Consider the following 21686-nt stretch of genomic DNA (forward strand, 5'->3'; position numbering starts at 1 on the left):
AGAATGCGCTTCGTCAAGAACAGCCGCGGTGCCCATATGCCCGAAATCATTTTCAAATGTTAATGTCACGTATTGATCTTTCGAATAAAAAAAAATTTTGATTACAATTTAATTTTTTGTGTTATTTTTTACAATTTCAAATTCTATCGGGCTTAAAAAAACACCCTATAGTAATTTTATTCAAAAGAAGAAATATATCAAACATTTAAATAATCTACCTGATCTCCATCATAGCTCCAAGAACCAAACTTCATGAAGCATGTTTGCTGGTCGAAGGGGAAATACCTCACGTCGATCTCGCAAGAAGATTTGAAAATGGCGGGTGGTGTCCAAAGAACTTTACCGGTGTGGTGGAGTACCGCTTTGGTCATTGTAGTAACCACGTACTCGCCATCTGCACTGAAAATAAACATTTCTCCATAATATAATATAATTTTATATTAAATTATAAAATGCATGTAAAATAATCCCTGGTCAAAATACCTAGAAAGAGGCGGGGAATGCTAGTTATTTTTCAATTTTGGGATTGCTGCTCGCACATTCTATTCAAAAACATATAAGTTAGAATTTACAAAACTATTATTCTTCTCACTATTCTTTATGGATAATAAACGTGGCCTCTTACAAGTATCCAATTTAATTTAATTTAATCTAGCTTTAGAATACGTCATTAAAAGTATAATAAATACCGAAAAGGGTTTAACTTTGGGTTAAAATAAACCGGTAAAATACCGGTGCTTGAGTATGCAAATGATTTAGTATTATTGGGTGAGGACAAGGAAACTATAAAACCAAATTTAATTTAATAAACGTTTATAAACTCCAGTAAGGGACTAAATATTGAAATAAATATGGATCAAACAATATACGGTTGCAGTAGAAACGCATGAAATTTCGGTGATATAGATGTAAGAGGAGATACGTTTGAAGAGGGAGATATGTTAAAGTATTTAGATTCTGCGGTAACTAGAAAAAACGAAATTGGTTAGGAAATAAAAGCTAGGTTAAAGACGGGAAATGCTTGTTATTTTTCAATTTTGAAATTGCTTAGCACGCACCTTCTGTCTAAAAACTTCAAAATTAGAATTTACAAAACGATTATCCTTTCCACTATTCTGTATGGATGCGAGACGTGGCCTGTTAGAGTACAGGATGAAGAGGACATTAAAGTTTTTGAAAATAAACTAAAGTTTAATCTCAGTAATCCGAACAGGCGTTATAAAAAGTTATTTTTTTTTAAAAAAACCAGCTGCCAGTAACACTTTTGTTTTCAAATAAAAGTGCATACGAGTAAGGGGCATCTTTAACTTTAACCCAGTCTATAGGCTAGTTATTGTAATCACAGTGAAAATCGGAAGTGTAAATTTTTATACAGCCTTGATATCGAGTAATCATATTCCTATGAGAGTCATCAGAATATATTTTGTTGAAATTAGAAATATATAATATTTATTGTATGAAATCATTTGATTTCGTAAAAATAATATAATTAATAATATAAATATGTACAATACAACTTTTGTTGGTGAACTTATTTTCTTTTTTCAGGGTTTAAATAAATCTATACTTTGAGTATTTTTCATTTTGATTTATACTTTTATTCACTGTCCTACGTGGGCAACAGTGAATGATATACCGAGGTAGCAAGTTCTCTTACAATGTCTGAAAGAAGAAGTATCAGCGATATGAAAATAATCGACTTCTTAAAAAAAATACTAACTTTTTAAAACTTCAGACTGTTACATTTCCAATAAGATATGTAAAAAAATAAATAAAAATAGGTACGTACAATTACATTGTAGAATTATTTTTTACCGTTTTTCCTAATACTTTCTGTAAACACCTCACATCAATAATTGATTTAATTTACTGAGATTACACTCTATTTTGTAAAATATTCGGACTGAAAAAGGATGAGTTAACCTGAGAATTTAGAAGGCTCCACAACAGCGCTGAATTTAGGGAACAGCACCCGGTAAATATAATTCAGGTTATATTATTGCGGTGTGTAAGGTCATGCGACTTAGTAACGAATGGATCCTTAAAATGTTATTAAACACTGAACCGATAGGTAAACGTCCAAGGGGCCGAAACGTAGATGGAATGATTGCGCTAAGAATTAGTAGATGTGGGTTTGGAGGGGCGTCACTGGATAGTTGTATGTAGAGAGCGATTGATGGTGTCGGCATCGAACCTTTGGGCTGCTAAGCCTTTATTAATATTATTACTATCAATATAAAATAGTTGGGAGCGCGGTGGCACTGTGGTAAGGCACGATGCGACTAGTTCCAAGGACCCGGGTTCGAATCCGGTTGAGCACAAAATTGTTTTCTGTAACATTGTAGCCGTAAGTCAACAATGTAGGTTCTGGAGCCCTCCTGAGGTCCACACAGCCTTATAAATTGGGTGGCCTTAATTGGGTAAAAATTTGGCTATCATTCAAATTATCTCCTTGCACAACCGTTGTTCTAATAACAGTACTTCATTATTAAGTACTGCACCCTTCATGGGTTGTAGTAGTAGTATAAACTTTTTTTTTAAATTAATATAAAATGTTTTTTTTAATAAATAACTCAAATACATTTATATCTAATTAGTTAATTATCCATTAAAAACACAGTCAAAAATTGTTTCCTATTATTACCTCTACTAGTAGAGGAAGGTTACAAGCAAGGTTGTGATAAATGTCTATTAGTAGTGTTTGCAAAGAAATAATTTTTGACTGTGTTTTTAATGGATAATTAACTAATTAGATATAAATGTTTTGACCTGGGCAGAATAGCCTGAATGAAGTTTTAGAGTTGTTTTAAATTATATGTTTGCAAAGTAGTAATGAGTAGATGTCCCTGAAGATGGCCGGATTGGCCGAAACGTTGGACGAATAAAAGAAATAAAGTTTTGAGACAATAATTGGATAGTATTTGAGTTATTTATTAAAGAATTACCAGTCTCAAGAAAAAATTAAGATTATAAATAAATAAAATGGTTTATAAAAAAAATTTGTTTTCTTCCCTTGATAAGCAAAATTTCTCACCTATAACTACAGATTTTTCAACTTTTACATCTACAATGACTTGATATTATTTAGTTATTAATTAATTGATGTAGTAATATTTGTTTTAATATCTGTAAAATCAGATGAAACTAATCCGTTCTAAAAACAATTTTATTTTATTTGCGCAGCAGATTCGTGTAACAGAATTGTAAAAGAGACCCAACTCTAATAAAGCTCATCGGATCTTATATTCGATCAAGATTTTATTATCATTGAAGAAGGGAAATTTTTATTTCGCAGTTTCATGGCAGTGTCATTCTCACAGTTTCATTACATAAAAGGGTTCTGGAGGTTTGCAGAGGGTGTTATTAGATTGACCAAATTACTGGCCCATTTACCCTGATTATAATCCTATCGGAGAGAAGCGGGGTCGTAATTACAGTTAAAATTTAATTAGCATTAAATTTGTTATAATTATTGTTTTTGAAATGAGGTAAATGGTTGGATTAAAATATTTTCCGCTTAATATTTTTTATTACATTAGATTTACTAATTACATTACTAATTATAAACAATTCACTAAAATTCAGATAAATTGAAGAAAAGAGGTCTAGGGCGTGCATCACACAATTCTCACTTACTAACTTGAGATGAAATTAATCCTTGTACATTTAAAAACAGCTATTTCTTTATTATTTTGGATAATAACATTGTACCTTATTGTATATTTCAAATATACGTAAGTGAGAGTAAAATCTGTCAATAGTCATAACAGCCATGGAAAGAAAATAAACATTCGTTCACAATTTATATTCATCTGTTGTTTATTGCCTTTAATTATGAGATATGGCTAATTTTTTTTTTCAAATAAACCAAATAAAGGTAACTTAAAATTTTAATCGAATAACGTTTTTTATTTTTGTAATAAAAATTTTTTTAAGGATTTTTTGAACTGTGAAATCGATTATAATCTTTGTTCCTGCCTAAAATAAAACGGTTTAAATTTTTTTTTTTTTATATGACAAAGCCCTTTACTACAGTATGGGATATATTTTTATTTTATTGAAGACATTTAATAAAATCTTCCACAATTAAGAGTATTAAGCATTAGTGCTCAAATATTTATTTATACATATAATATATACGGAAATATGGGATTAAAATAAACAACAGAAAGTTGAAAAAAAAAATGTTATAGCACTCAGTGAATCAAAAGAATTAAAAAAATAAAATTAAAATAAAGTAATATATAAATAAAAGAAAATACTGTTGTGATTTGTATAAATAAAATATGAATCTATATTGACAATATAATAAAATAGATCTGATCAAATAATAAAAAATATAATTTAAGTAACAATAAAAAAAAAAAAACATTCTTTAGAGAGATAATTTGTAGCAACGGTTGAAAAGAATAGCCAAATTGGAAAGACTGAAATTCGCCACCAGAAGCGTTTACAACAAGAAAAAATCGTCCTCCAATGCAAAAATAAGAAACAACAGCTTAGTAGTAAGGCCAGTGATACTTTATGGTATGGAAAGGTCAGCCGATCCGATTCTGGAGATTGTCCTGAAGATTGAGAAGAAAATTCTGAGGAGGATTCACGGACCCAAAATGACGCAAGAGAGGTTTAGGAGAAAATCCAATGAGGAAATCTATTGGAATTTAGAAGACCTGGAAACAGTCATCATGTTCTGGTTTGATTCATGAGATAAGACATGACGGGCACATGGTCAAAATGAAAAATGAGAGACTAAATATGAAAATTCTCAACAAAGACTGCAGCTATAAAAGTATATGGGGATATGTAACAAAAGTGAAAGAGGAACTTGGTAGACTAGAAATAACGGGTGAAGACTGCTTGGATAGAGAGCATTTTGGGAATAAACTAAAGAATGTTGGGGCTCTTGTGGGAAAGAAGGAGAGACGAGGGAGAAAATAGACTGAGGAAGAGCGGGAGGAACAGTCCTGGAGGATGAAAGGGTATTGGAGTAGGAGGAAGACGGAAGGTGTGAGGATGAATCGAAAATGATATGAGTAAGGGACATATTTAACTTTCCAGTCTATAGGCAAGTTACTGTAATCACAGTGAAAATTGGAAGTGTAAATTTTTATACAGTTTTTCTATGGAGTAGTCTTATTACTATGAAGGTCATCATAATATATTTTGTTGATATTAGAAATATATAATATTTATTGCATGAAATTTGATTTGATTTTGTAAAAATAATATTATAATAATGTAAATATGTATAATACAACTTTTGTTGGTGAACTAATTTTTTTTTTCAGGATTTAAATAAATCCATACTATGAGTATTTTTTAAGTTGATTAATACATTGATAAGTTGATTATTACCTACGTCAGACAGTGAATACTTTTATTCACTGTCTGACGTAGGTAACAGTGAATGATACACTGAGGTAGCAAGTTATCTTACAATGTCTAAAGAAAAAGTATCAGCGATATGGAAATAATCGACTTCTTTACAAAAATAATAACTTTTTAAGACTTCAAACTGTAAGGCGGAAGGTGTGAGGATGAATAGAAAATGATATTCGCGTGGTCCTTGCTGGCCGGTACATGGAATTGATAAAACAAAAGCTCAACAGAAGATTCCTAATTATTAACAATGTAACTAAGCGTCCTTGGGATTCACCAAAATGTATATGAATGATTATCTGAGCTCCTGCGAAAATAATTAACACACTTCTCATTAAGGATAAGTGTACTTTAAAATGGATGGCAGACGTATATACAGAACACAGTCAGCTGAAGCATCTCCATAAAATGAGACTAATAGTGTCACCAATCTGTAGGTTCTAGAGAAAGGATGATAAGACCGCGTATCACATCATATGCAGGTCTGAAGCACTGGTCAGGATAGGATTCCTCATCTTTGGACGAGGTTTTATCTTAGATTCTAAGTTGCGATATGATTGATCTGAATGCAATAACCACATTCGCAATGGCGTCTGGCCTGTTTTGAACAGAGGAAAGAACTTACATGTTCCTTAGAGGTCGTGGTGCACTTTTGCTGGGATAAGAAAAAAAAAAAGGTGATAAACTAGTTGTCCAAGAGTTTTAGGACCGCAAGAACCAAGACAACTGCTGATTTCGGCATTGAACCTTCGGGTTCGCAAAACCAATTTATTCATTAGATAGATAAAGGCCTAAAACTTAATTGAATTCGCTCATTACCCTAAGCTTAAGCTCTACAAGTGGAATGTATATTGAGAAGACATAATGAAGAGGGCGCGAGTTGAGAAGGCTCATCAGAACGAACTGATTGCTATTGTTGCTAGATCTGCCAGTTTGTTGCTGGCATACAAAAGCTAACCCGGACTTGGGCAACAATTAGCGCCAACTTGGCTCCTAACTTCGCTGGCTCAACTTTCCGTCTCCTCTACCAGCTCTTTCTTATCAATTATAAGAAGTACTTCATTCATTTCCTCGAGTAGATTTATTGCAATTTATCGATTATATCGTTTATTATATGTTTAAATAAATCAATTGGTATCGAAGTTATGTCTTTACATTATTTATTATATCATCCCTTAATTTATAGCAAATTGTATTAATTCTCTTCAATAAATATTATACCTACAAATGTTGTTTTTGCTTTTTAAATTTTAAAAAAATTTAAAATATGTACTGCTACAACCCATGTAGGGTGAGGGGTACAGTACTTTGTAAGGAAGCACTGTTACTAGACTAACGGTTGTGCAAGGAGGTGATTTGGTCAGAATCACGCTCGACCGCCAGATTTTTACCCAATTAAGGGTACCCAATTTATGAGGCTGGGTGGACCCCGGTAAGCCTCCAGAACCTACAAGGTTGACTGACGGCTACAGTATAACAGAAAACATTTACTACCTATTTACATTAACTACCCAGGCGGGATTCGAACTTGGGTCTTTATAGTTAGTAGCATTGAGTCTTACCACGATGCTACGGCGCTCTCTGTTTTTTAAATTAGAATAAAATATTAATTTACTGATAATAAACTTTTTTTTACATTATGGTTGTTTTTTTTTTTTATAATAGTTGATAGTGTTAAATTGATTTAAATTTAAAAGTTTTAATAATTAATGAAATTGGGACAAAATAAGAAGATTTGACTTTTTATTGATGACTTGGACAGAATAGCCTTCAGAAAGTTTTTAAATAATTGGATGCGAGATGTAAGTTTATATTTAAGTTTGTTCTTGAGGATTGCCAAACCGACAGAAACGGTGAAATGTTGATTTAAACAATAAATACCAGTCTCAAAAAGTTCAAAAGTTTGTATGTAAATTAATATTTTATTGTAATTAAAAAAAAAAAGTTTTTGTGTAATATATATTGAAGAGAATGAATACAATTTACTATAAACTAAGGGTATTAAGTATTAGTGTTCAAGTATTCATTCATTCAATATATATAGAAATAGAACAACATAAGAAAAAAAAAAAAGAAAAAAATGTAAATGATAACAATAAATCATAAAATAAAAAAAAAACAATATATAGATCTAGTTGAAAAATTTGAGTCTAAAATAAAACTCGGCTGAGCTGTTTGCTCAATTGTTGCTTATGTATCCTATGACACTCTGGAAGCTAACTTATTAACTTAAGGTTTTACCAGTGCCTAGTCATGAGTTATCTAAAAAAAAAGTCCAGTTTTAAACTGTAAAACACATGGACCAACATACTTGGATATTGATGAATGCACTGAAATCTTTAAAACCCAATATACCGTCTTAATTCGACGACTTATCTGGATTTCTATCTGTTTCTCTATTTCGGTTCATAGTGTTAAAATAGTATATACAAAAACAGAAGAACATAAGAAAAAAAAAACGAAAAAAAGAGGAAAAATTAAAAAAATATATAAATTATAAAATAGTACTTACTGAATTAAAAGAAAAAAATGATAATTATAAAGAAATATATAAATCTAGTTGAATAATTTGTGCCAAAAATAAAAATCGGATAGCTGTTCGCTCAGTCGTCGCTAATGTATCCCATGACATTCTGGAAGCTAACTTTAGAATGAGGTTTTACCAGTGCCTAAGTCATAAGTTATCTAAAACAAAGTCCAGTTTTAAACTGTAAAACACATGGACCAAGATACTTGGATATTGATGTCCGAACTGAAATCTTTAAAACCCAATTTACCGTCTCAATTCGACATCTTATCTGGATTTCTATCTGTTTCTCTATTTCGGTTCATAGTGTTAAAATAATATATACAAAAACAGAAGAACATCAGAAAAAAAGAGGAAAAATAAAAAAAAATATATAAATTATAAAATAGTACTTACTGAATTAAAAGAAAAAAAATGATAGTAATAAAGAAATATATATGTCTAGTTGAATAATTTGTGCCAAAAATAAAAATTGGCTTAGCTGTTCGCTCGATTGTCGCTTATGTATCCTGTGATACTCTGGAAGCTGACTTTAGAATAAGGTTTTACCAGTGCCTAAGTCATAAGTTATCTAAAACAAAGTCCAGTTTTAAACTGTAAAAAACTTGGACCAACATATTTGGATATTGATGTCCAGACTGAAATCTTTAAAACCCAATTTACCGTCTCAATTCGACGACTTTTCTGGATTTTTTTCTATTTTTCTATTTCGGTTCATAGTGTTCAAATAATATATACAGAAATAGAAGAACATAAGAAAAAAAAACGAAAGAAGAGGAAAAAGAAAAAATATATATAAATTATAACATAGTACTTACTGAACTGAGGTTTTACAGTGCCTAATTCGTAAGTTATTTAAAAAACGATTCATTTTTAGGCTTTAAAATACAGATCCCAATATACCACTTGGGTACTTGGATATTGATATCGGCTCCGAAATGTTTATTCTCTATTAGAATTGCGAAACCTATTATTTTTTTTTTTTTATTACTTTTACTAGAGTTTCCATTTCTTGGTAATTTAAGAATCCAAATTGGGATTCGTCACTTTTCCATAAAATTCAATTTTTTAACACCTCATTCGTCAAAATCCATTCAGTCGTGACATCTTCTACAAGGTCAATATTCTATGTTATGTGTAATTTTTTGAATCTCAAAGACCTTACAATCAGCCAAAAATTAAACTGAGGACAAAATGTAAAAGTCATTTCTTACAAAAACTGCCACACTGGTAAGTCTGCACACCTTCCGTATTATTTATACGTTTTCTTCTATTTTTTTTTTTTTTTGAATTGCATTTCCTGGAAATTCCCATCTTTTTATACCTTATTCATCAAAATCCATGGCACCTGAGAGCCAGAAAAGGATCGACACCACAACAATATAGGTATATATAATTATTATATACGTTCAATGCGTTGTTAATCAAATAAATGTACTTAATGAAAGTAATAAAAAAAAAAAAAAAAATTAAAGTTTATTTAATAGTGAAATCCATGTAATTCGCGTGTAAAGCAAATGAAAATACTTTGATAAATCTAGCTGCTATTATGTGGAAGGCCGTGTAATGACACTGATCGTTTTTGTGGCGCCGCGTTTGATAAGGGTCAAATGAGCGTGTCCCTGTTTGTATTTTGCGACCATGATATTTATATTAACTTCCCGACGGTATATTCATGAGGCTAGAGTCACTATAGGTTCGCCATTTATAAATTACTTTATAAAAAAAAGACAAAAAATATTAATATTGAAAAAATTAAAAAACTTATTGTCCTATTTTTGTTTTTTACTATGAGGTAATTTCTTGGAGAAGTATTGAATTTCAGGAAATGCAATTAAAAAAAAATAGAAGGAAATATAGTAAGGAAGCTGTACAGACCTACGGGTTTGGTAGTTTTTTTTTTCTTTAGTAAGAAATTACTTTTAAATTTCATTCTCAGTCTAATTTCTAGTTGATTGAGAAGTTTTTGTATTTCACAAAATTACTCATAGCATAGAATAAAAGTTTAATTAGTTGACTTTGTAGAGCAAATGGATATTGATGAATGAGGTATTCAAAAAAATGGAATTTTACGAAGAAGTGACGGTAAATTACGTTTTGAAGATTTCGGTACGGACATAAATATTCAAGTATTTTGGATCTTGTGTTTTAAAGCCCTTCCATTTTTTTCTTATTATCTCTGCGTTCCTATGTTTCCTATCTTCTGTCCACGCAACCACATTTTTCAAATTTCTCTTTCCCACAAGAACCTTGATTTCCTACATTTTTCTCCGTCGAGACAATCCTGGCCCGTTATTCCTAGTCTTTCCGTTTCTACCTTTTCTATCTGATGTATCCTTTTTAGCTTTTGTATCCTAGGTTTTTCTTTGGAATATTTGCTTGTTTAGTCTTTCCGCGGCCATTCTTACCATATGTCCATGGAATTAAAGTCTCCTGAACCTTACTTATTCTTACCTTGTTTCTAGATGATTTTTGTCTGCTCCGGATAACCTAAGTTAATCGAAAGCTTGAATTGGAGGAGCTGCCATATGTAGGCATTAGTTTCATATGGTCAACAGCCAAAACTCACTTCCTCCAGCGCTCTCTGTGGTGAGAAAAGGCAACTTAAGGTGAGAGAGCATCTTGTTTTCCTACCAGAAGCAGCAATTCTTCTTTCAGGATAATCTATCATGAGTGAGTAGAATTCCTAGAGCTGTTCCCAGAAGTAGAGAAGAGAGAGGCATAGGGATGCGGAGGGAAGAAGGAAGCATGAAGTAAGTCACACCCAGTTCAATATAGTCAACCTCCACTTCATCATCAACCACCTCATAATATCTGCAATTTCCCATAGCCCATTCAATCAAAATTAATAACCCTTTTTAAACCATAATTTGTTTTATTTCGGCCACTACTTGTAATTAATATAATAAAATTTTATTTTCATTTAATCATGTTTAATTTCATCATTACCATCAATTATATACAGTCCACTCAAAGCCAACCAGCCGTTCGTGTTTTCGCTTTTGTTGACAGGTTTTTCTTGTTGTATACGTTACTGGTTGCTAAAATTAGTTTCTCTAGTTTGGTCATACTTGCTTTTTCGAAACGTTGTTTCATGTATCTCACCCAGGTATATAAACTTGTTTGTCACTTTTGTTGGTCCGTATTTGGTTTCTACTGTTTTCTTCTTGAAATCTGGATCTCTAGATATTAATTCTGTTTTTTTTTGCTATTTCTGTCTGTGTGTTTACTTTGTCAATTGCCTCTTCTTCCGTTTTTGCCAAAAGGGCAAGGTCGTCTGCGTAGGCAAGACATGATTGTACTTGGTCTCTGTTGGCGTACCCGTATTATTGGTTCTCCATATCTCTTTCATGATCTTATCTTGTACCACATTGAACAGAATTGGGGAGAGACTGTCTCCTAGTCTGAGTCCCGTTTTTACTTGAAAAGGTTTACTGCTGGTTCCGGAGTTTTATCTTGGATTCGGTGTCCGTTTGTTTTAGTTCTATTAGTTACCTAATCTTGTTCTAATAATAAATGTAATACCATTTTTTATCTCATGCAATTCCTTTTGGCAAACCACCACTTATCCTTGTGCCTTGTTATACAATCAAGAATAGAAGTTTTCCTTTTTATACCACCATTCTTCCTTTATTTTAAAATCTAATAATACAGTCCACTCCATTTATTCAAACCAGCGATACCATTAACACACAATTAATTTGGAAAATATCCCCCAACTTTTACTCCACGAAATATCTAAATTAACACCGTCAATCATTTAGATGTATACTAATAAGGGTAAAGCTGATATGCAGGTATTTTAAATATTAATTTTCTTTATAAGAGGGAGACGTTACAATGTTTAGCATGCGATTACTTTCTAAAGAGGCTGTTGTATCATGAGATGAATAAATAGAATAAATTAATTATGAATTCTTCAGCTGATGAAAATATTTGTGGTGAAGAGGCATTTGAATATTATTATATGAGATCCCACAAGGGCTCCATCGAAAAACCAACACCCGACCTCTAAGTCTCCTCAAGATTAAGCTGAGTTGCGGTAAGTTGGTTTAAGTTAATTGCCTAATTAGTAAAGTGTAAGGGGGGGGGGCGAAATAAATGTTGGAGTAATTTCACACGAGGTGGGGAAGGCTTTATCTATATATCAAGTTCTATTAACGACTGTCCTTAACATAACTTGTAACTTTGCAACTTGCTCAGTAGTGCTCGTAGAATTATTTATCTACGCGTAGTTGGGAGGTTTCAGTTTTAAGTGCACATAACCATAGGTCTGACTGAAATTATTCATATGGGTACATCCTATTTCCTTGCCTAATTGTACAATGACTCTCCAATTTACCATTTATTATTCAAATAAATAAACAATATTTAAAAAATCAAATATGATATATAATATATCATAAGTATATTTAAAATAATATATTTAATTCTAATTACCGACCTAACGATTTACAATTTTTTTTTATAAAAATGCATTAAAAACAGTACCCCTTTTAAATAAAAAATAAATAAGAAAAAATAAAATTATCCTGGAAAAGGAAAAAAAAAATACAATCTTTTCAAAATAAAGTCCTATGAATCGCAGACGATATTCCTTGGTTTGTATGAAATAGCACATTGTATCAGGAATTGCAAATGGAGTCAATAGAGGATTACATCAGAAACGATTCATAAAGTTCCACTCCCAGTTACCTACAGTTAAAGGAACAGTGACTTATAACATGGGTGACATATTTTTCAAATACAGAAATATTTTGTATATTATTTTTCTAATTTTAAATCGATATGTCGGCCGAATAACAATCAATTGTACAATAACCTTCAACACTGAATTTAGAGAAATATAGTTGTGCCGAAAGAAACATGTTTACGTATGGATAATCGAAAGTAGTGAATAGAATCTGATGACCTATATGTGAGATATGTTACCAACTAGGTGTCCCCACACTAGCCCCCTCCTCTCCCCAAAAAAATCTGTCTAAATTCATCCGTTGTCTAAAAAACTTTTGTAAATCTATAGATATATCCAAGTGAAGATGAATGTTAAAATTAAAAAAAACAGTAAAATCTTTCACAGTAAGGATACAATTTAAATAAGCAAGATGAACAAACCTATCAATTTTTATGTAGTCAATTTTTAAGTAGCCATAAAAAAATAAATAAAAATAAAATATTAGAAAGGTATATAAAATGACGCAGTACGAGATATTTTTAGGCCATACATATTGTTGTTTATAAAGATAAATAAAAAACTTTTATTTTATTTTCAAGGCTAGGCCAATTCTAGTTTATATTCAAGTAGATAGCTGTTTACCCTCGGGAGGTCGAACGGGTTTCGGACCTAATCCCTTTGAAAAAAATTCCTAGGGGATAACGAAAAACTCGTGCCCCAATCGTTTTAATTGGACAAGCAAACCAAGATACGATTGCCTTCTCGATATATCACAGCGGAGAAGAATCTACTATACATATAGAGTGTTTCAGAATATATGTTCACCCCGAATAGTCATTTTGATATGTTGATATTATATACTGTCATAACTGTAGTATGTAGTGCACCATTTGAGAGTATTGTTAATTTCTATCCTTCATCCTGTTCTTTCCCACCACACCTAACCTATTTAACCTAATTAGGTCAGTAACATAATATAGAATACTAAAAAATCAGGCTCTTTTTTTCCACATATCAATGGTACAGGTTAGCACTACATTAGGAATACAGGTCAAATAAAGAGAACACATTGAAACTAGGTTGGATCTCTGAGAGGTTGTGGAAAGATCTTATTCAGAAATAGTTGACGAGAAGTGCTTGGAGGGTATCCTGTACGCCCAACCACCATATATTTCCTCCCTGATAGTCTAGTGAGAGTATTCTTGCAGGTGACATAGTTCTAGCATAAAGAAGAGGAGCTGTTGAAATAGGAGGTATGAGATATTTTAAATGCAATGGACAGACAGAGGATGTGTACCAGATCTCATCTATTAAAAAATTCTCAAGAATAGTTCAAAGATACTTCAAAGATTTATTGAATAGAGAACACTTTCAAGAAAAGTAAAAAACTGTCAAAAGGTGTGATAATATTTTGAGGTACGCATCCCATGACTGTCTGGAACCGAAATCTCGGTACTATTACAGTACACTACTCGGTACACAGGCAGATTGGAAGCCCTAGATACTTTTATTTCTTACGGAGTACTCGATCCCCTCTAATCCAAAGCACGCATGAAGCTTAAAATTTAGTGAGAAGAACTACTAGATATTTCAGACAAGGGTTATTTCTTATTTAATAGGAAGATAAGGGTTATTTACTAGTTATTTCTTAGGGATCCTAAGAATTGGAGAAAAATTGCTGATTTCATATCCGGAAATTATCAGGAGAACCAGAATCTAGAGAAAGCAGATAATGCTTATCGAGAATAACTGAAGAACAATAACTGTTTAATCCAGATATTCTCTGGATTAAATGTTGTAGGGATATTATCCGAATTAATTATAATTTGCTGGTAGACTGGTATGTATGGAGTAGACTGTAATGGGTAAATAATAAATTAATTATGGTGTAAAGTGAAAATAAAACCTCTATTTTTGAATAATTTATATTCAATTATATTGATTAGGCGCTCGATCTTCCAGCGAACAGCCCTGAAGAAGGCTAGAAACTCTAGCCGAAACGTTGGCACATTAAAATAAGTTAATCATACTTATTTGTGTTTTTCATTGACCGCACCCCCAACCATCTTCTCCTCATTAATTTATATAATAAATTTGAAATTGAAAAACGGCATGAAACCCTCCACTCCCGCCCTCCATGGTAGCCTTACTTATCTGACTTTTTAAACAGACGATTTTAGCGAGTAGGTTAGTCGATGTACGACATGTCACAATATCACAAGAGGAGATCATAACACTAAAAAAGGCTATCATTCCCCGTCGGACCCGCCCCGCTAAGACCCCCGATGAGCGACGATCCTTTATCACTTTTAATATATTAGCATAAATCGGGAAGAGGAAATTTTTAGATAGTTAAGTCGAGCTATATTTAAAAAGTGTCTGAAATTGAAAAACGGCATGCCTTATATGTGGTTGAGCTAAAGGGGTGTACATTATGGGTTAGTTGTTAGTTAAATTAATTTATAGTATTGATTTAAATGGGGTACATGGAACAATAGAAGATATTGTAGTTTACTTTGTGATTGATTGATGATAATGGATTAATGTTTGATGAAACTAGAAGACTGGTTCTTCTATTACGTTCTGTTCCCTCATCCTGCATCACTCTCTTTTCCTGGGTGCTGTATGAACTACTCACTCATGGTGAATTGTTGAGTATGAGCAAATATGGTGTTGGTCTGGTTAGACTGTATTCTGAACCTGTACAGACATATTGGGTACTGAGACCCTATTGAATTATGTGTTCGTCAATAGATGGAAGTATGTTGAGATTCAATTTGTGAGAGGGGGTCTTCCTCAAACAAAAAGGATAACCTGGTGAATATTTAAAAAGAAGTCTGGATCAAAGAAATGGATTTATGGGTTTCGAATGTTACAGAAAGGTGCATTTTTTAGACTGATTCCAAAATACTACAAAATATTTTCCAAAAAAGTTAATGTTAGAATCTTACCAATAACTTACCTAATAACTTATCAGGAAAAAAATGTGAATAGATGTTTTAAATGAATAATATTTTTACCAGCAGGAATGGAATATTTTTTTAAGTGATAATATAGCAAACCCCTGTTGCCGAGAGGTAGGAGTTAAATATCGAAGACAGTTAAATTCTACAGAATCGAGTTTTGTTCGATTGTTGGTAATGTATAAGCATAATATGATTCTTCAAGAAAATTCCGTATCAGGTAAGATACTGTTATCACTGCTACTCAGTTATTACTCGTGTTTAAGAGCTGAGTGGCACCAGCCTCAAGTATGAGCCAAGTGCTATGGTGCTGCTATCAGTTTGCTCAGCTTAGTTGGATACAAGAGCTTCAACCAGCAACTCCTGGAGACAAGGGGTGAGTGAACCTATTGAACTATCATTATAAGTTTTAAATAAATTTAATATTATTAATTGATAGTATACAGTTCACTATGATAATATTACTTTAATAAATAAGGTCAGTATTATATGTTTTCGATTTTTTAGTGGGATTCATTTTTAATTTCTCATATTAATCAAAAAGATAAACGGGACTCTTGAATCAATTTAAACCCACTTTTTTTCTTTAAAGCATACATTATTTTTACAAAGAAATCCATGTCTCAAAAACCATTAGACGTACAGATGTTTATTAGCAACCAAATTAAAGCTGGTCTTCTATAAAGTAATTCATTTTCGTAGGAGTAGTAGTTTGTGATGTTTTGAATATTTGCTTAAATAAGTTAATTTATAATAGTTCAGACAAGTGTAAGTTCAAAAGTTGTAGTCATATGCAAATATCATAAAAACTTCTACACATACGAAGATACATCAAATAAACTAGTTTGTAGGAAGTTAAATTGCCTTTATTTTGAGTGATGGCAGACATATATAGGTATTATAGTTCCTGAGATCTATTTTCAAAAATCAATAATTTTATCCAAACAACTAGGCATCAAAATTTTGTCAAATATCATAAAAAATACTACTCTGATAATAAGATAAACGTTATGACTTTATAGTGAATTGAACTATCTTTAATTTGAGTCCTGGCAGACATCTATAAGATTTTCCATTACATTTTTATGAAATATTGCTTTTTAAAAAGCTATATCTCGAGAATTATTGAACGTAAATAGTTCTATTAGGGCTCATATTTTAGAAAATTTACTCTACTTTAAATTATCTTCTGTTACGTTTCCTAGTGTTTTGGTAGTTTTGAAGCTAATAGAGCTCTGAATGAAAAATTATTTTTTTTAACATTTTGAAACAGACGACATTTTGTATTCCCCCTACCTATACTTGGCAGACACACCAATTTAGACTAGTAATCATAAATAGTTTTCATTAAACTACAAAAATAGAAGTGAAATAACTGCCTTTTTTTCTCCCCGACTCTTGTACTCTCCAGGATAATGAAATCCCGTGGTAGCTGAGCGCCGAGAAAGACTTTCTTTGTAAACTCAATTGATTTGATGTCCATAATTTTCTTTCCATTGTTACCTCAATCAGATTAGTTGATTACGATTCTGTTAACCGTGGCTCTCCGGTGAAAAGAACTAATTAGCCATCGGAACTGAAAACAGAGGGGTGGGGAGGGGCCGCGGTTCTGTAAGCCTGGTAGCGTTGCGAGGCATTAAACCCTTCATCTAACTTTGTTTAATTACCGTCTAAGGAACCTTTGGATAGAATTCATGAAAGAATAATGCTGTCCCTGTTTTCCAACTTCGGCTGAAACTTAGTCACTGAGGCGGTCGCAGGTGTTCCTCAACTTCTAAACTGAATGAAATATTAATTCGGATTTTAGAAATCTCAGGGAGCTCTGTCCTTGGCTAGATGTTCAGTGCGGAATAGTTTTACATGACAGCCGTCACGAAATTAGAAATGTGCCCAAAAGACTCAAATAGAGAGCAAGTGTGTTGTACATGACAGGTAGTTGTAACATTCGCCTTTAAAGTTTTAGATATGTTATGCAATAAGATAAATAAACTATATCTTCCGAAAATAAAATTTTTCCATCTTTATTTAATTTTTTTTTATTATTATTTTTACAACACCTCGTATGTGGGATTAGTCTCAGTCACAAGAGGGTTATCAAAGCGATTGCAAAGGGCAAGGGTGGGTTATCTTGGAGGAACACCAGAAGACTAGAGCTATTTAGTTAAGACTAGTTATATTCGCCTTTAAAGTTTTAAATTTTAACAAAAGGTAAATAAACTATATCTTCCGAAAATAAGATTTTCCCGTCTTTATTCTACATTTTATTTATTCAAACAAAATTAGGATTTAAAAACACATCAAAAACAGTAAAAATGTCAAAAATATAAATCTCACCGCACTGGCAAACCCAGCATAAGGTTAAACCATAAATTTAACTTCGAAAACCTCACATTAATAGACATGACCCAAAACAATAATAGCAGAAGGTTTCTAGAAGCAATTCACATAACTAAAAATATTAACAACACCGTTAATTATAAATTTAAATACACAACATGTGAATAATATTTAGAAATAAAATGATCTAATTGTAAAAAACATATTTTTTAAATTAAATTGCAAAATGTATTAAAGTAGACATATCAATAGAAATTAATAACATTGAGAAGGATGAGTCAATTATAGATTACAATTTTAATTGTAAAAATATAATATATAGGTTAAAATTGTTAATAAGATTTAATTATTTGAAAAAATTTTAGGATACAATATTACATGAGTATGGTGTAAATTACTTAACGTTGTACAAGTACAAAATGTAAAATAATAATATATTATAATTAGTTTTCTTCACCTCAGCATTTTATTAATTAATATAATCAAGTTCAGTCCTTAAAACACAGTCAATGGCTGGAGGAATAGAGAAAATTAATAAAAGAGTGAACAAAATTATTGTCTAAACTGTCAATCGGAATGACAGTAAAACAACCTTTTTATAAACTCAATGATTTGAGTGAACCTTGATTTGCTGATGAGCTATTCTATGTAGTCCTTTGGTAACAGAACCGAACTTACAACAGGGTTAACCGCAATTGCATTTCATTTAAAAAACAAATAATAATTAAATGTCTAGACCGAGTATTTATGTCTAACAGAATATTTAAAATTAAGCTTAGACGACTTTCATTCTCATATCCTCAATTATAATTGGTGAAAATATGGTTACAAACTAAAATATAAACTTACTTGTTATATAAAACAATGTCCGGTAGCCAAATGTGCTCTGAAGGTACGTAGAGCTCTGTTACGCCTCCGTACTCCTCAGGATCCCATCTGAACTTGTGATCTTGCCATTCCTTAAAAAAATATTAATAATTAAAATAATATATGAAAATAAGATTTATATTATGCATAGAATAATTTTGACAAAAAACTTTGTAAACGTACTTCAAATTATAGAGTTATATAGAATTATATAAATTTAGAAGACTACACAATACGAATTAAGGGAGCTACACCCTATAAATATAATTCAAGTTATAGCATTGAGGCGTGTAAGGTTGTAGTGCTTAGTAACGAGCGGATCCCTAAAATGTTAATAAACACTGAACCGACAGGTAAACGGCCAAGGGTTAGACCGAAACGTAGATGGGAGAATTGCCTTAAAGCTGATTTGGTGAAGTTGGGTTTGGAGGGGAATCGTTGAAAGGATGTGTGTAGAGAGAAATTGGTGGTATCGGCATCAAACATTCGGGTTGGTTAGTTCCTTGTTATTATTATTATTATTCATTATATGGTACCTTATCCGTTCAATCGTTTACTAAAATAAATAATAAATGTATCAGTTGTAAAGAAAACTAAAAAAAAAATAAAAAAATGTTATCTTTTATTAATGTTAATCACTGATTTTTTAATTTACCAAATGACCATATCTGCCAGTGGTTTTTTTAAAACTTTACTTAATGACCTAGATTCATCACATTACGATTAGAATTAGCTATATATATGTACGTGATTAATTATATATACCTTTTATTTAGATGTACTGAGATCCTAATTTTCATCGTATCCTTTAGTTGCTCTTTAGCTTTAAAGCACCTTTCATTTTTGTATTCTTTATATGATATCACGTTACATATTGTGTATATTATTGAATGTTGTATAATATTATATTTATTAATTTTTTATTAGGAATTAATTAGCCCATTTCTATCAATTGTAAATTCCTATCATTATTATCAACTTCATAAATTCTTTCAATTTTTTCTTGTATTTAAGAATATTTTGCTTAGTTGTATTTCGTTAATTGAATTATTATTTTGATCGCTAAAAATTAATTTATATTGTACTGTTCTATCATATAAATTGTAGCAGCCTCCACAGCGCCCTAATAATCAAAAGGGTTACTAACTCACATTTCAATATGTCTATCATTTCAGTATGTTATTTATGTACCAACCGATATATTGCTATGTATCGAGGCATTAGCCATGATTACAACAATATGTCGTTTATTAAGGTTTTTTGCTATCTGTCCCCGATACCTGATTAGGATATGAGTCTCTTACTGCGTCTCCGGATATGAAAACATCTGGGTTAAGTTTGTCACATTACCAGAGTCCCCTGAGAAAATTAGATTGGCTAACCTTTAAGTGTTCTAACAAAAATGACAGGTTTGACGAGGGATCGGAATCAAATTAAGCAGCTCCAGGCCCTTCCTGGACATGTCAAACTTTTTTACACATTCTCGGCCCTGAGGAGGGGGACGCCCAATCAGAGAGGAGATTTAAAAATAAGGTAACGTAAATAAGTGGGAGAAAAATACAGAGGAAATCTAGAAGATCCAGAAGGACACACTCAACAGGAAGGCTTAGACGGGTGAGGACCACAGTCATAGGCATAGAAGATGCACTTTAACCAGACGAAGTCATGAGAAGGGCCACGAGACCTGGACATCCCTTATGAAACAGAAGAAACCTACGGCACTACATCCCACGGCATCAGCAGCTATAAGTATAAATTAACTAATAAGTAATCATGTTATAATCTATATTTTATGGCAACTTTTGTCTGAATCATTTGAATCATTTTAATCATAATAACAAATTGTAAATAAATACTTAGTTTCTTTATGTAGTTTATATACTATTATATAACCCAATATACCACCTTTTATTATACTATATAATTAATGGTAACAACATTTTATAAATATAAAGGTATTTAATTGGTAAACTGGTAAACACACAAACAGCCTTTGGAAAGGAATCCAATTATAATAATAGTTTTTTAGGACTCAATTAATTAAATTATTTTTGGATAATTGCCTTCAGCGATTATCCTGGCATCCCTAGTAAATCTCCATAGATACATAGCAATATGTTGTTATCTAGTTGGACCATATTGGATGTACTTTTTTGGATAAATATTCTTGTCTTTAATATTATTCTCATAATAATATAAATGACAAGTATCTATCATGTAACCAGAACTAATCATTGTATCTTATCGTATTTATCCATAATATTTTTTCCAAAAACTATAAATAATCCCATTTTAAAAATTTGAGGTATCACGTTTCAAGATATGACGTATATAAGAATTTGATTGAGACAGCCCGTCCGTCAACTGCAAAATGGGTCCGAGACAGACAAAACCCAATGTAGGTGAACATTTTGGTTAACTTTAACTGGTACATACTATTCCGGATAAACGAGGTTCTACTTTACAATATAAATCTTTTAAATAATCTTACGTATTTATTTCATATATGAATTAAATTGTCAACGCCATCATTTTATAGTACCGTATATGTCCTGCAATACGAGATCCCAATCCACATACTTGTATACTCTTTCTCATAGAACGGTTTCCCACAAAAAAAATCCTTTATAATTCGAGCTGCTTCTTTTTGGAATTCTCCACTGTAAGAAATGATTTGGTCGACCACAGAATACTTTTTTTTTTATTGTTGGCTTAGAAACTAATTCTTTAAAGTTTTCGTCGTCTGTCTATCTCTCTCGATCAAATACATTTTATTGAATTTGGAAAGAAACGGAATAATACAATAAACTTTCGCTAGATAACATCCATCTAGAACTATGGAACCTTCCTTGTATGTATGTATGTATGTATGTATGTATGTATGTATGTATGTATGTATGTATGTATGTATGTATGTATGTATGTATGTATGTATGTA

At 31.6% G+C, this 21686-nt stretch overlaps 1 protein-coding gene across 1 annotated transcript in view; it reads right to left on the minus strand.

The window, feature by feature from the left end:
* The window catches only part of nAChRalpha2 (nicotinic acetylcholine receptor alpha2), a 171280-nt gene that overhangs the window by 60306 nt on the left and 89288 nt on the right, over window positions 1–21686 (minus strand). The window contains exons 3-4 of the mRNA XM_014432358.2: window positions 18731–18840; window positions 219–399 (exon numbers count right to left, since the gene is read on the minus strand). Of these exons, the coding sequence (XP_014287844.1) occupies window positions 219–399; window positions 18731–18840 (291 nt within the window). The remainder of the gene's footprint in view (window positions 1–218; window positions 400–18730; window positions 18841–21686) is intronic.

The sequence above is a fragment of the Halyomorpha halys genome, unplaced genomic scaffold, assembly GCF_000696795.3.
Source record: "Halyomorpha halys isolate HHAL.00 unplaced genomic scaffold, Hhal_1.1 Scaffold1049.1, whole genome shotgun sequence".
Taxonomy (NCBI): Eukaryota; Metazoa; Arthropoda; class Insecta; order Hemiptera; family Pentatomidae; genus Halyomorpha; species Halyomorpha halys.